The 17,141-nt window shown below is 31.9% G+C and overlaps 2 protein-coding genes across 3 annotated transcripts; both read right to left on the bottom strand.

Moving 5' to 3' along the window:
- Positions 1-1,038: 1,038 nt before the first annotated feature.
- Positions 1,039-7,604, bottom strand: Max (MYC associated factor X). Of its 2 annotated transcripts, none has more exons than XM_068762829.1 (5): positions 7,409-7,604; positions 7,261-7,329; positions 7,055-7,174; positions 4,381-4,504; positions 1,039-3,733 (listed from the first exon to the last, which is right to left on the bottom strand). In XM_068762829.1, the coding sequence occupies exons 1-5, from the start codon at positions 7,448-7,450 to the stop codon at positions 3,570-3,572; spliced, it is 519 nt and encodes a 172-aa protein (XP_068618930.1). In that variant the 5' UTR covers positions 7,451-7,604; the 3' UTR covers positions 1,039-3,569. The 2 variants fall into 2 exon arrangements, with proteins under 2 accessions (XP_068618930.1, XP_068618931.1); XM_068762830.1 differs by having other exon boundaries at positions 7,064-7,174.
- Positions 7,605-14,822: 7,218 nt separating this feature from the next.
- On the bottom strand, positions 14,823-16,072 carry Tssk (Testis-specific serine/threonine kinase). The gene has a single exon (XM_068763061.1). It carries the CDS (start codon positions 15,966-15,968, stop codon positions 14,928-14,930), a length of 1,041 nt encoding a protein of 346 aa, XP_068619162.1. The 5' UTR covers positions 15,969-16,072; the 3' UTR covers positions 14,823-14,927.
- Between the last annotated feature and the right edge of the window lie 1,069 nt (positions 16,073-17,141).

The raw sequence follows: 17,141 nt of genomic DNA, 5'->3' as shown, positions 1-17,141 counted from the left end.
GAAGCGCCGCTGACGATGACGTAATGTAGATTCTACAAGTTCATTTATTAGTGTCATTTCTATACCTTTATTATAAACTAATCTTTTCGTGTCGCGTTATTAAGTGTATGGATGATTTTGATATTTTTAGAATTAAGCTTGAATCTTTATCTACCCTAGATAAGCGGATAAAACTTGTCATTCTAATGTACACCACATACATCACCCATTTTATTACTACATAGGCTTAAGGATTCGTTTAATATAAAGGAACAACAGCAACGACTATTGACTATGGTAGGGTTGAAAGAGTGGTCATCCTCCTCACCGTTGCGCCATACGGATTTTATTTACTCACAAAAACCAAATCTTCGTAGAACATAATTTAAGGAGGCCCAAGAAGCGGTAGCAGATTCTGTTAAAAAACGCCGTAGAAAAACTTCAAAAAAAGAATTGTTTTACAAATTTAAACGAATAAATGATGGAAAAAGGGACTGTTTTAGAAATAATAAATATAAATAATTATTTATTACTTGATACAATTTAATCTTGGGATTGTAAATTGTCTTATAAATCAACAGCTATGTAATCGCACAAAGAAACTTCCGCCATCTAGCGGAGAGGGTCGCACAACAAACCAAAAATGTTAATGTATATGACCCCAACTTTTTTGTATCTGAATGGAAATATATTTACTTGCCATTATTTTCCAATGACATCAAAAACAACCATGAACTGATTCTTTATGACAAAGCAATGACACGTTATGCATTTTATTTTGTCAGCCGATAAGCGTGGCGTGGGTAAACACCTCAATAGGTGGACCGATGAGACACATAAGACCGCACAAAGACGCTGGATGCCAGTAAGGCAACACCAATCGGCGTAACTGTATCGTGGCAATCTGTGAATTATTTTTTGATGTACCTCTACCAAAGATCTCCACGTTGACTAATCCTATACTGCCAGCATCAAGCTACTTTCTAAGACCTTAATAATGTCGTCGGTCCACTTAATGCGAGGCATAAATATATAAGTTATGTGTTAAATGAAAGTCACTTAATTATTTAAATTTATTCGATTAGTCAAGAACAAATCAACATCGAATTATAGCATTAAGTTCTAAGCTTATTTTTACATTTTACTTCTGAGTTCTTATAATTTTTACTAAGTGGTAATATGTACAATTTACTGTCAACCTTCTGTAGTGTCCGTGCAAGTGATGATCTCCTAAGATATGTGAGTAGGATGGGTAAGTAGACAACCATCAGTAGTATAATTCTCAAATACACCTCAGGTATGGACTGGCACTTCCACGCACTATATCACCCATTGGACATTTTTAGAAACACACCGCCTGATCTACACAAACCTTTAAATCATTGTAAAGTTGTAGATTCAACATGACATCAATATTTAACGAATTTTTTCATTAATTATACAACAGTCTACAGTTAATTGAATAACTCGAATAACATTATAAGTGTTGTTTAATTATTACTACATTAATGAATTAGTATAGGTAAACACCGAAATCCTTATTCATTCATATTTACATATAGAAAACATTTATATTTCAAGGTACAATAGCTTCATAATTGTCAAAATCGGAACAAAAACTTTTTATTTTTTACAAGTGACAGTTTAACAAATGAATGAAAAAAAGCAATGAACTCTGTTATTACACTATACTTAAATAATATAATATACAAAGAGTAGTAAGCATTGCAAGTTTAAAAAATATGGAAAAAAATTGTAATATATTCTCGTACTGTGTAAGAAAAAAGTGAAACTGCCTTCCGCGTCCATTTTACTTAACAATACAAAATAAATGTCGAAACAAAAATATACAGCATGTACTTATAATTAGCCTGTAATTATAATTATAATGTTCTACATTATACAAGGACAACAAGGAGTAGAGGACAACAAGGTAGCATATGTATATATTTCATTTAAAGAAAAGTAGCAAAAAGCAAGTTCACATTATGTCACAGAAACTTTAAGTGGCATTATTATCTAAAACAACGAAATATATAAAGTTACTCTTTACTGGATGGAAAACAATGTAACCTGTAATTGTCCCCTAAAAGAAAATTATTTTTTGTAAAGACCAAATCTTAATACATAAAAGTATTACTGAATATTATTTTGATCAGTATTAGTTATACTGATACAAATCAAATTCTCTATTTCGCTTAAAACTATTAAACGATAGAGCGATGAAAACCTTAACGTTTTATGCCTCTATGAAACAACATCAATAAACATTATTTACATTTAACTTAACTATAATGATGTCTTTTCATCAACAAAAGCTCGAAAAAATTACAAAATACCAGTTAATCTTAAATTTGCAGATTCTTAGTCCGGGATCAGCAACCTGTGGCTAGAGAGTCAATATATGCGTACATATAAACATATGTAATAAATTAAGAGTTCTTTTGCATGCATATAATAAAAAGTACACCAATACCTCACTTCGCGTCGTGGTTACGTTCCAAAAAAAAACACGACACAAAGTGAATTATGCTTTTCTACAGCAAACTATGGAAAGATTCCTAGGTTACGAAAATAATACTTTTTAAAAAGAAAATTGAACAAAGTAAACATTTAAAAACAAAAGTAATATAAGATTTTATTACAAACATACAAAAAACAAAAAAAAAACTTTTTCAATTACAACAAAAAAGGTATTCAATTAATCTATAAAAAACAAAATTAAAATTAAACACTGTCTGATGAATCCATAGTGGCTGTAGTAAGTCGGCTTTCTTTTACAAAAAATTGAACCAATGTTTGTTAACAACTTTCTTTCAACATAAAATAAATTTCATTGTTCAAAATTGATATTCATAACTAACGCCTGGGACGCTTTAAAACTCCTTCCGCTCTCAGGATCGTTTTTTTTTAAATCTCTATAGAATACTATTACCAAATTTTAAAAAAAAAGTTTAATGACTCTAACCCCAACAACGCGAATTCGAAAATCTGACGACGCATAGTGAAAATTGGCATTAATGTAGCAGCGAGGCAACTACAAAAAAAAGCAAAACGAAACGACGCAAAGCGTTATATTGGTGTACAGTTCAAAGAGAATCCAACTGTCAAATGGAAATGAGTTGTGTTTGCAATCTAAAAACAAAATGTGTGCCATATTTATGCAAATTTCTGAAACCAATGTTGCAAGTAAAGTTTGAATTGTTTTAATTTTTCACGTAAACAATATGTAATTATTTCATAATACACAACATATCTAGTTTATTGTGAAAAAAAACCTTTATAATACGAATAGATTAGTTTTTTTGTATAAAAATGTTTTATTAATGCACAGAAATTCTTTTAAAACTGAAATTTTGTAAATTGTTCTTTTTGATTCTACTTACTCAAAAGGTCGCCGACCCCTGTCCTAAGTCAAGGTAAGTCAATCAATATTTATATTTACTTATTACACTAAGAATTAAATCAAAAAAAAAGTTTTTTAGTTTGCAACACTAATCATCATAGTTGCCATTAACGAAATATTAGAAGTTTTAAATGTATAATGTCATTGTCCGCATTGCTTATAGCAATGCAATAGTACACGTTAACTATACATTCACACCATTTATTTTTAACTTCTTTACTCGGCGAGTTGTTCCTTCACCGTCAGAACTATCAGTGTCATGTGAACTGCCCTCTGATTTGATTCCAAGACCAAGCTCATGAGCGTCCATGTAGTTACCAGAGGCACGAATCTTTTCCAAAGCTTTTACTGAAAAAACACAATTCATGATTATAGGGGGAGCATATTGCTTCAATAATTGTTTTCAAATTCAAAATATATTTTTTCCAGTAAGCATTTGCCAACACTTTTAAATTGTCAATTATTTTAACATAAGTAGTAAGCTGCCACCAGCCAGGGATGCTGATCCTGAGAAAAGCCGGCCAGAAACTCATCAGCTGCTATTTTTAAATGAAATTTAACAATGTTTGATGTATACATTATAGTATCAACCAGGTAACACCCTACAAACCAAGTTCCACATGTTTCGATCAAAAATTCTTGAATGGTATTATATGATTAATGTAATAATATATGTTTTAATTTTATAATTTAAAAGCAAGCAAAGGAAGGTCTAAGACATTGTGGAACTTTATCAATTTAAAAAAACTTGTAATACCCAATTTTTTTTCTTTTGTATTTATGATGTGTTTGTTTTTATAAGGAAGTTTTGATATTTGAGCAAAAACAATATATCATTTAATAAGGAATGAAAAGCAACAATCAAAGTATCAATTTCTTTAAAAAACATCTCTCAGGAAATCTGTTCATAGTAATTTTACCGCCCCCGCACAGCCTTTTTTTGTAAAAGCATATTAGAAACATGTTATGGAGAAATGTAAAAAACCAAAACTTACTTTGGTTTTCTAACATTGTGTTTTGCCGTTTCAGGTCATCAATGTCTTGTTGATGAGAATTATTTTTCCGCCTCATAAACTGTATGTACTCTGCGGCCTTCTTTAGAATTTGTGCACGACTTGCCTGTTTAAATAGAAAACTATTAACATCACATCAAACATTAGGGTCATTGATAATTACTCACCATATTATTGGAAAAAATTATAGGTCCATTTCTGATGGGATAGTAGATTAGCAGATTATCTATTAAAAGTGGGCTTGCCTCCAACACTTGTATAAATACCAGGTTCTAATTTCAATTAAGCAGGAAACCTAATGTTTCTTTATTCACCTTTTACATTACCTAAGAGAACTGACAGCATAAAACAAAATGAATAATTATAGCTATAGATCATTTCTTATTTAAAGGTCAAGAACCTGCAACAATTATTTTATTACTGTGTATAAAATAGACCACATCAGTTGACACCACATATTAACTTATTCCATAATTTTGTCAACATTTATAAATTTTAATTTACATTTTTACATGTACACAGATATACACATATATATACATATGTGTATATTTATGTATATATGTTTTTACATGTATATGCATGTATGTAAATGTTTTGTTAATTTACTAAAACTATATATATAAATTACTAATTTGTACATTTTTATCATAAAAATATTAAAAATAATATTAAAAATTCTGTTAACAAATGATGTGACATAAAAAAAATTTCCATTCCTCTCTTAAAATCAACCTTGCACTGCCTAAAGAATTCTGAAGAGAACGAAAAAGATTGAATTCAGTCAGTTCAAGGTAATGGCTACATGGCTGATGCATTACCTCCTCCCAGCCAAACTCTTAATTTTGGCCGAGTGACTCAGCATTTAGCATTATCATGACGAAAGACCTTTTAATCTCATCAGTTCATAGCGGCCGGGGTCCGAATCAATGTATAAACCCAACTGTTAAAACTTATAAAAAACAATGCCCTTCCAAGCCTACCATACAATCAACATCATCATGTTGTAAGTTGTCTTTAAAATGTGAAACTTCAACAACAACCTTTTTTGTACACTCAGATTTGTACTCAATCCTCTATTCATCACCAGTCTTGACAAAAATTGTTTCATTATGTTTTATTAAAAAATTGTAAATAAATAAATTGTCCATTAGGTTTCTTTTTTCAGAAAGCTTGTGAGATACTCAAACATTGCTTTAAATTTTAATATATTTCATTGATAAGTTAATCTGTATTTTTAATCTTCTATAAGCCATGCCCCACCTTAGCGTTTCTTATGCCCCCTATGTATATTTCTATATTAATGTGCAAGGATTAAAATTCTGTCCAGTCTATTTTCAAATTGCCCTCCTAACCTTTTGCGAACCAAAAGCACTTCATCGTTTCATCTCAGCAGGTCCGCACAGATTTCACTAGTCCCTTACCTGCTTGTTAGTGTTTTGTTGGAAACATGAATGATCTTGCTGATGAAACATACTTATTAATTAGTAGATATGTAAATTAAATTAGAGAAAAAATTCTATTGCAGAAATGTACAATTTGGAAATGCTTTCTTTTTACTGTGCTACAACTTTGAACTGTATACCACAGTCTGTCAGAGAAGACTAAAACCAAAGCTTGAAATTCGATAGATGCATGGTTTACTTTACATTTTCTGTATTTACTATTAAAACAGTGAAACTTTATGCAGGAACCAGCAGAATACAAAGTGCTGCCAAGTCATACTGTACATCAAATGTGATGAGATGAAAAGTGAAATCGAGCCACACTTAACATCGGACCCAGAAGGATGAAAGATTTTGAAAGACAAAGCATCTGATGCATTAAGATGAATGGTGATATAGAATCACACCTGACATTGGTCTGGAAAGGGTTAACAATCAAATTGCCCCTCGGTGGGGCATGGCTCCCATGTTGGGAGCACTAAATTAACCCCTTGGGTATGAATTTATTGGAGAAAATATTTACATGTGGTGTTTTTGATGTAATGTGCCAGTGCATTATATTACAAATAATGTTTACCAAATTACTGCATTTGACTCTTTTATTGACTGACCGAGCAAAAGAGAATTGTGCCAAACCTTGAATAACTAAACTACAACTACTAACTTTTACTTTTATTGCTTTATTAAGTTAGCATTGATAAAAATTTCAAATAAATACATTATTTAAATATATATAATGCATTTATATATATTATATAATATTTTATGGAGGTTTATTCATTTTAAAATTTTTGCCTTGTTATATGTATATTCTTTTATTGTTAGTTCAAGCTGTATAATTTTCAGAAGACAAAACAATAACATAAGGAAAAACTTAAACATATTTTTAAACACAAGCTTTGTAATAGAATCAGAACTACATTTCCTGATTAAACAATCATATAACTAATTTCAAATCCTCTAAAAAACTGTGTAGTTTCAAATCCAACCTTTCCATTCTGAAAATTTTGATCTAAAGTCATCCAGAGCCCTACAAACTATAACAAGATATTACTTGGTAACATTAAAACAAGTCTCTGTGTAATTTCTATTTGAAAATGTGTTATTATAGCTATCAAAAACATTTTAAATATATTACCATTTCAAATAATTAGCTAAGTTTACTTATCATAAAAATACGAAAATTGTTAAGATATTGAAAGTGACATTACATTACATACCACTTTCTCCCCCTGCAACGCAGGAACAGAATCTCTCAATGATGTAAAACTATCTTTTATGTGATCTCTTCGTTTCCGTTCCAGTGCATTATGATGTGCTCTTTTCTCAGCCTGAATAGATTAATGTTTTTCAATCAAATGTTAATACATTTAACAAAAAACAATAACAGTGTATTTGTAATATCTTATATATTTACCTGAGAGTAGTAGCCACTTCCACCGAGACTGTTCCGTACATGGGTTCGAGAGTCTGAATCATTTTCAGCCTGAAATGTAAATATAAAACAAAACTTATTGATAATATTGATGAAGGATAAGCATTGAAAAAGAGGTAAAGACACGGACGTCACTCTCGATATCAATATCACGATCGTCGTCACTTAGCATCTTTTTAAATACCAAACCCGCTTCTTAAACTATCGCTACCTCTAAGTAAATATTCGTGCACCAATGTTTTTAGAAAATACAACGTGTATTTATAGTGATTTTACGATCGAAATGGTAAAACGCGTGACAACTTTTGACAAATAAATTACTTCAAAAATGAACATGAAGTATGTAAAAGAATGAGATAAAGATATTTTTTGGTAACGATGAAAAGAGAAACAAACACTATATATAACTGTAAATTATAATACTTCCTGACTTGCGTTCAGAAATCACTTTAAAATAGCAAAAGTTAAAAAAGAAAAAATTTGTAGCACAATCGGTTTAGTTTATACAAATTTTTGTTTATTTCAAAATCTGTTACTATTAAGTATAAATATATAGTAAAAAGTTTTTTGACATTGGAAATAAGTATTTAAATCATTATCAATAATCGAGAATAAAATAAAATATTTAAAAAAAAAGATTTTTACTTAAATTTTTGTAAAACACAATAATTATTCAATAAAACATATTTTATGCAACAAAATAAAGTAAAATTTATTAAACAATATCTGTGCTTGTAGTTCAGTTTGTCTTTCTTTGTATTGTAGAAGGTACAGTGTAATTTAAAATTAAGTATATTTAAAAAAAAAGATAAATATTAAAAACTTGGTATAGTGGTTTTTCATATAAAATATAGTTAAAATTTCTATCTGAAATATATGAATAAATACCAACACAAAAAATATGAGTGTTATTTTTTAAATAATTTGAACGAACTAAAAATAACATAATATTTTATAATTTGAAAATGTTGAATGTTGTGAATTACTTGCTCATGGCTGGAAATGAAAGACTTGTTTTTTTTTTTTTAAATAATACATTTTTTGAAACCGTGAAAACATTCTCTGCAACTGTAAATGAAGAAGAGTTGAATTTTTTATTACATTACACAATGGATAAAACACCACAAACATCTTCATTAGAGCATATCGATGTTAATGGTCATGATTTTTTTTATAAAACGCAGGACGAAATAGACATCCACGTATCAAAGCTTAAAAAAAATGTTGCAATAATTCGTAATTTACGAAGTGAGTGGAAACATTGAAAATTTATTTTGATATATTTTTTACTAGATATTCTATAAAAATTGACTACTAGATAGGTTTTAATTAAATGTATTTCAGCGTTGTTCTAATAATCGCTTACGTTAGTTGCAGCCGCTGAAATGGAAGTAGAAACTGCGGTATTATATCACGCTGAGCTGTGGTCCGAAATTGAAACGATGAAGTTATTGAATGCAAATAAGTGTGCTGAAGAAAACCAATAATTAGTTAAAAATAATAAATGTTGTGATCTACTGTTTAATAATTTCTAAAATAGAGTAACATAAACGTTATGGATTTGTTTTATTGATGTAAATACTTTTTCATACAACTTAGTAACAAAATGTCAATGCTTTTTATTATTCATTTTGTATAAAATAAATATTTATGTACCCTTTAAAAATTTGACCCTTTAAAACTATTCCACGTTTAACCTTTTATAAATAGTGAATACAAGAGAAGAGTAAACTTTTACTCTGTACGAGACTGTGCCACAGAAAGAAACTGTTTTATAATCCGATCTAGTTGCCACATAAACCTTTATATTTTATCGGCCGCTTGCAAGCCGACGAACTTCGAGCATTAGGACGGACATGCAACAGGACGAATAATTTATGCGCCGCGCCACTGTGAAAACTTTCCTTGATATTATCCCCGCAGGTGTATAAAAAGCCATATAACTTAGAGAATTAAAGTATTCCTTAATGGCGTTCCTTCTGGAACAGTTATTTGGCTTACTTAACTCATAGTATTTTATTTCAATTACGATTGAGAATCTTTCTTCGCCTTAGGTTCTCTCGACTCCTAAAATAGTGACTCTGACGTGATCTTAGCGTCAACCCCACGTAATCACAACCAGTGAGACTTGCCGTTCAACTTCTTAAGGTACTCCCGTGACCACTGTCTGTCTAGCTCATAGTTATAAAACCTATTTAAATTATTTTAGGTATATTCATGAGAAATAACCACCATTCCGCAAAGTTAAACATGTCATATGCGTAAAACAATAAATTAATCAAAATAATACATAATTAACCGGAACCATTCAAAACATTACCCATAAATCAATTCACTTCACTAATTATACTATGAATAATTTTTGAATTATACTCGCTCTGAACGTCAATTAAGAATGCGAGAGAAATAGGTTTAATATTTAAATAAAACATTACGTTCATCAAAATCGGACGTAAAAATGAAGTGTGTATTAAGCGCCATTGTTTTATTGTTTCCATTTGCTTTCGGATTAACTTCAGATTATGTATTTGATTTTGGTATGTATTTTAATATATGTTTGAAAAAGTGACCAGTTCCTTTTTTTGATAATGTGAAACATACAAAATGGTAATATGTAAACAGATGCTAGTTTGCTAGTGTTCTTTCATTTATCTTTTTTTTTTTAATTAAGATGAGTTTTAAGCGCCCATATGGTCTATGGTTTATGTCTCAGTAAAAATCAATAATTCTAGTCGAACTAATTTTCAATAGCTATATTTTTACTTTGTACCAATATCTGGCTATTATTCCAAAATATAGTGATAATGTTCATAGTCGTGTGACCCCGGAAGAGCAGCTGTAGTCACCAGAATTGTTACATGGCCTTTGGCTATTGGGGACTAATTCTCCCGAACCGAGGCACTCACCCGGAGAGCCAGGGATGATTTTGTTAGGGTTTTCACTTAACCATTGTGAACCTGGGTAGTTCCCGAATCTCGAGTCAATCTTTTTATACAAGAAATAACTATTTTTCGCAAAACGTTTTCTGAGTTTGGGAGTAAACAATTGTAAATAACCATAATTGTTAAGCGTTGTCTAAGTAAACTGTTGTGTTATGTAACTATTTATGTTATGAAATGAACCAAACATGTGTATATATATGGGTTGAAATGTTTCAAGAAAACAAAAAGCATTGGAAGTATTTACTTGATAATAAAGTGTCAATATAAATAAAAAAATATATACAATCACGAAACGTCGCCACTTCATGAACTACAGACAAAGTGAAAGACCGCTTAATTGGTTTAAACGCAGCGTCATAATTATGTTGGTTTGACAGATGTGGTAGCTAAAGGAATTGCTAGCCTAATAAAATATGGTATCTTATGCTTCAAGAAGAACTGATGTGGTGCAGTACATGATTTTGTATTAGATGACCTCCCTTGTTCGTCTGTCTCTCAACTTTAACCTTTATAATACATAAGCAGTGGTGTATTTTGTGTACTTTGATTTAGGTATCTCATTATCATTAAGTCAACAGATAGAGGCCCACTGCGAGATATAGGCCACTCCCTAAGATCGCCGCGATAATAGATTTTTCGCTGCTCGCAATCAGTCACTTCCCGCGACTATATCGCTGGCCAATCCACACCCCCGCAATCCATATCTTCACATAATCATCGACAATAGCTTTATATTTTAAAGGCAAGCTCTGCGGACCTGAAACCTATCGAGTTGTGGACCAAGTCCTCCATCAAGCTCCTTCTAACATCACAAATTAACAACTTTATGTAATAACAATTTATAGCTGTTAATTGTACCATGAATAAAGGGCCACATTGATAGAATTACTAGCACGCAGTTTTGCTCTAAATATGCAGGTTTTTGTCTAGGATATGCGTATAAGCAGGATATACAAAGGAATATTTAAAAAATAAATAAATTTTCCACCTTATCTATCATTGATTGATATTTTCGAAGAGCAGATGATGCAATGTTGACTAAAGATAATATCTTTATAAAATAAAAAAATTCAAAGACGCACCTACAAAAAGTTACATTCTACTATATACTATATAAATGTTATGTACAATGATCAAGAGTTTTTTTTTTAGGTATTGATCAGGGCGAAGTAATTTATGTAAAAGACGGTAATATACCTTTGTTTCAACCATTAACGACAGTTGATATACCTGTAAGTATAATAACAAAACAAAAGAAAATTTTATAAGTTGTTAAAAAAGCAGGTAAGACAAGTATTTACTATTTATTTTTTAATTTTTCAGTTAAGCGATTCTTATTCCATCACATATGTCAAAGTGACCGTCAACTCTTTATCACCACCCAAAGTGGAATATGACAATTTATATCGTAAAGTAACTATTAAATACAGCTGGGCGCAAATTTCACAATCAACTTATAATATTGTAGTTAAAGCAGTTGTACTGAGACAATAATTGTAAATTTGAATTAATAAAATAAACTATGTAAAAAATAACCTTTTATTAAAAATTAAAAGCAATTCTCAACAAATTTTAACATATTGATGCCTTTTTTATTATTTGATTATTAGTAACACTTTAAACTCTACTGCGTTTAAAATTTTACATTTATAATAGTAAAAATAAGAGTAAGAGTATAGAGTTTTTATTCGATACTCGTTTCAATAAATATAAAATGGATGTATTATTTTAGGGAAGTGTCTGTTATTTTATTATTTTGATATTACATGAATATATTTGTTACGCGCCGATTTATATAAATGTTTAAGTTTGTTTAAGCGCTTATTAAATTTCTAAACGAAACTGTTTCACAAAAGATTTTACTGATTTCAATTAATTTGAATTTTACAGTAACGCTTATTAAACAAATGGACTTCTACTGTGTCTGTTGACAATCAATTGGTCTCGACTCGATATCGATGTGTTATTGCTTTTGAACGTGTCAGGATGTGGTTCTCTTTAAAAATTTTAATATTTTCTTTCGCTATTATTTATTCACACCATAATCCCTTTACAGGATACTTCATTCATAAATTTGGTATGTCTTAATTATTTTTGAATGCTATTTGATGATGTCAGTCTCGTACAAAATGTTTTTACTATTTATTGGTAATCTATATACATAAATTATTTCGGGACGTTCCTTTTAAAACTTCAAACTATACCTTATCACAGGTATAAAACTAGGCTTGTTAAAAACTTTCTTAGCATGTTAAAATGACTAATAATTTATATTATGGAATTACGTCAATAAATGCAGTACAGGCCACGTGAAGCGAACGGCTAACAACTACTTATTCTTCTTACCTTTGTTGATGCTAGTGCTACTTGCTCGAAGGCCTTTGCAGCCTTATCGGAGCTGATTTCACGGTGCGGAAGGGTCCGTGTACTTATGGGTAATAACTGGTATATTATACAGGAACAACAGTTTTACAATTTGAATGTAAAAGTAATAAGTTAAAATTCCCACGAAAGTTAAAAATCGTTATTGCAGTATCCTATCTAAATAAGAAATACTAATTGCTTTGTTACGTACAGGAATGGAAATAATTAGATTGTTTCATCATCATCAGCCGACAGACACCCACTGCAAATTTACCTTTCCTCACGATCCTCACGAGGACCGGTGTGGTGCCCACCGCATCCAGCGACTTCTCTACCTCGACTTTGTCCACTTAGTAGAGGGGTTCGCCTCTTCCTAAAAGCGTCTATCTATAGATTCATGTTTAAATTAAATTAATTTCATATGGCAGAGTGTACGTATAATAAATATGACTGTTGATAAATATATTTGTCCATCCTAAGTAAGAAAGAGACTAATATATAGCTACTTCCGCTATGTATATATAGCTTCCGATAAAAATATCCTATTTTTTCGACTTTACTGCAGATGCCTTTTGAAATTTTATGATGATATTTCGCTATTTTGACACCTTCATCAAATATCTACCTTTAGTTCGTCCAATGAAAATAAATTATGTTTTAGGTAAACGCGTTGAAGGAGATCTTTTATCTTATAGCTATAAAAACAATATACCTCTTTTTCATCCTCATTATGAAGTTCGTTTAAAAGTAAGTACAAATTGTAAAACCAAAATAACCTCATATATCACTCTGCAAATAATTATTTCTTATATTAAAAATAGCAAAGAGGAATGGATAACAGAAACAGCTGTACCACGCAATAGGATAGCGGAGCGAGCTGGGGTCGAGGAAATAGTTCATGCACTTTTTCCTGGGCCACCATCGCAAAATCCAATATGCCTCCCTCCAAGAACCAAGTAGATATCAATTTTTTTTAAATGTAATATCTCGGGCATTTTGGATCTACGAGCCCTGAGTCCAAGAAGCTCTACAAGCTAGAAAGGCTAACAGCGATAAGCACTAATCGAATATAGCACCGCAAGCAATGACGACTGATTGACGGAACGAAGCAGCTGACACTATGCTTCGTGTCGCTGCACGCTAAGACCCTGGTAGACCCGGTACAGCGGTTTCGGTAAAAATATACGTATTTTTCTCTTGTAAAAGAGTTTAAACACTAATGCTATTAATTAAACAAAGAATTCCAATAAATTATAATTACACTGCTATTTTACTTGCAACAACACTATGCTACTGCGTCATGACGCAAGAGTACGTTCTCTTCTATTCGAAATAAATTATTATATTAATTTTATAAATTAAATTATGATCGTTTCTAAACCAATTTTTAGCCCGATAGAGAAGATGTTGAAAGCAATTTTACATACGTTACGGTCGAATTGACAAATAAATTTACAACAATATTTGTAAATTATGACGCTACTCAAAAAGTAGTCACATTTCGATGGAAGTATCCTTTTATACACACACCATTTGAAATCACAGGATATTCAATGCCGAAGAGAAGCTTACGCAACTCGTCGTTAATAGGTTTGAGAAATTTAATAAATTGTTGGATTTCCTAATGTGTTTTTCATTTTTTAGTATATTTTTTATTAAGACACTGGTAGAGTCAAATCACTAGCCGTCATATTAGGTAGGTACGCCTTGATTGCTATTTTTTGTTTAAAGCGATAAGAATCACCGTACAAACGGATAAGAATATTCTTGTATTGCCTTGTCAAGATAGAAGTTTAGATGATTAATCATATGATATCAGCCGATAGAAGCCCAGTGTAAGGCATGGGCCACCCCCTAAGATCGTACCGGGCCGGTGTCGCGCTGCCCGCATCCAACGACTCCCGACAACCTTGACGATATCGTCGGTCCACATAGTGGAGAGCCTACTAACGCCGCGTCTTTTATCTACTGGTCACCACTTTGAAACCTTTTCGGTCCCAAGGGCAGTCTATTGCAAGAGCGATATATTCCTCCCATTGTCACTACAGATGAGCAATTCTTTGAACTACGTCGCTGACCTTCGTCCTGTTACGGATATTCTTATTTCTGATTCAATCTCGCAGCGAAACTTCAAGTACAGCCCTCTCCATTGCCTTCTAAGCCGGGTGATTATAAATATTATATATAAAAATAAAACAAGTTGTTTAATATTAAAATATTTCACTATTGACGGCTAACAATAGTCACGTCGTCAATTGTAAAAATAAATCAAAAAGTGAATTTACAATTTATGATAGTCCAAAATATTATCGGTGCTCACTGACTGATTGACGGGCAGTTGATTTAATCGCGGGAACGCATATTAATGTCATCGTGTCGCTCTCGATCGGCGTCGCGATGATCTCCAGACACTCGCACGCCTGCGGACGGACCTGCCTCATCGTGTTCACGCTTACCTCCGGGGTATGGTGCTGATGGTGCAGACTGGACTAACCGACCCATCAAGCTTGCGCTTTTGTCCTTCCTAGGTCTTGTCCATTCATGAGCGAGTACACGATCCAAAGTTAACCGCAAAGTGATGTCAGGCTCTAAAATATGACGTACGATTGATTTCGCTGCGGCGGACACCGTGTCCCGAATCCTCAATCGAAACACCCACTTTCGCGACATCTGATCTTTTAACAATTTACGCAAATTCGAATCATCGAAAGGCATTGAAGCGTTGAGCATGATGAAGAGAATGATGCCGAGAGACCACACATCTGCTAACTTCGGATTGTACGGTGTGCCGCTCACAACTTCAGGGGCCGCGTAGGCCGCCGACCCACAGTAGGTTTGACTGAGTACTCGTCTGTTGTCTCCGTCAGTGCAAAATCTCGCAAAACCAAAGTCCGCCAACTTCACATTGAAGCGCCTGGACAGCAATATGTTCTCGCATTTGAGGTCGCGGTGGGCAATGTTTTTTCCGTGTAAGTAGTGCAGACCACTGGCCATCTGCCTGAACCAGAGCTTTGCCTGATTCTCAGATACTACTCCATTCCGTTTTATAAAATCAAGCAAATCACCATTGTCGGCATATCTCATAAATATGAAAACTCTCGGCCCTCTCTGTAAAATGCTATGTACTTGTATTATGTGTGGGTTCTCGATCTTGGTGAGTATGTCAAGTTCACGAGGAAAAAACTTTTCTAAAAAATCACGTGGTGCTTTTTCTTTATCAAATATTTTGCACGCGAGGTGCATTCGCTTCGGGCTGGACGCATCGCAGTAATCGGCCAGATGTACTGTGGCATAAGATCCTTGACCTATTTTCTTGCCTATGAGGTATCCTCGTTGTTCCAAGGCATTGACCTCGGAGCTGCGAGGGCTGAGGCGCTCAGCCATTGAGGTCTATCAGCTTTATCCTAACCCGGTTAGGATACATTGGACATCTCACTATTCACGATATACCCAATAGTTCAGTGACTCTCCTGTCAAATTGTGGAGTATACGTTTGCTTCAAATTGCCACTCAACTCTCATTAAAGAGAGTAAATAAATAAAATAAATCGTTAATAGCACGCACAGGATTTTGTCAAAATATTACATCACAAAGAATTTGGATATAAAAAACGCTTTCACTAGTAAGATATCTTCCAAAAAGACGTAATTGTTACATTTACGATTTTTTCTTTTGTTTCTAAAATCAAAACTGCTAGCTTTCACACTTGCCTGTGTCAAGTTTTTTTTTGTGAAAATAGGTCGCGCTTATAAAATTTATGTACATGTGTAAATTAGTTTGAAGTGTGCATCTATATATTCGTAACATTGAAATTATTGTTTTTACATTCATATATTAACTTAATATTAGTAGGAAAGGCAGTTTTAGATTTCCATAACATCTATCAACATTTGTTATAAGTTTTAATTGTTTAAATAACTCTGATTTATTAAAATTGATGTTGATTGAAATTGAAACTGTGAAAATAATCATTAAAAAATCTTTTATTACCATATGTGTATTTTTAGAACATTATTGTTTATCCCACATTTTAGAATATTGTCGATTGTATTTAATAATATTTTTAAGTAATGTTTATTAAAATTATTGCATGTAAAAAATATTTAATAATAATGTCTTAGTTACAATAAAATTATACTTTAAACGCAAAAATGGCGAAGTACATATTACAAAATTTACTCAGAACTTAGAAATATTGCAGCTCTTTTTCTACTGCACTTTTGTAACTAAACAAGAGGAACAAATTATTGACTATCGAGATTAATGTACCTCAACAATTGCAACATAAATGTATAGCTTTGTTTACAAGCGGGGCTATAGATGTAAAAAAGCCGATTTAAAACGTTTAAAACCAAAAGTGGCGGTTTAAAACCCCAAATAAATCTTTTTAAACGGTTTAAAACTCGCCTACTAAAATATAAGAACAGTGTTTTTAAACATCATTATCGACAATACTTGGTCTTGTGTTAGTTACCTATGCAGTTTATACCTATGTAGGAAAGTATATTACATATAAAGTACTATAATTATAAATAAACAATATTACATACAATAGAT

Source organism: Battus philenor, unplaced genomic scaffold (genome assembly GCF_028537555.1).
Source record: "Battus philenor isolate CCGP_79_NKW_IND1 unplaced genomic scaffold, ilBatPhil1.0.hap1 SCAF_17, whole genome shotgun sequence".
NCBI lineage: Eukaryota > Metazoa > Arthropoda > Insecta > Lepidoptera > Papilionidae > Battus > Battus philenor.
This window is presented reverse-complemented; position numbering and strand designations above follow the sequence as displayed.

Excerpts from the sequence above, each read along its gene's own strand:
- Max (XM_068762829.1), bottom strand. The coding sequence starts at position 7,450 with ATGCTAAGTGACGACGATCGTGATATTGATATCGAGAGTGAC. Across the intron at positions 7,330-7,408 it reads ATATTGATATCGAGAGTGAC|GCTGAAAATGATTCAGACTC; the intron begins GTCCGTGTCTTT and ends TTTACATTTCAG. Across the intron at positions 4,505-7,054 it reads GGGAGAAAGTGGTATGTAAT|GCAAGTCGTGCACAAATTCT; the intron begins GTAATGTCACTT and ends CTATTTAAACAG.
- Tssk (XM_068763061.1), bottom strand. The coding sequence starts at position 15,968 with ATGGCTGAGCGCCTCAGCCCTCGCAGCTCCGAGGTCAATGCCTTGGAA.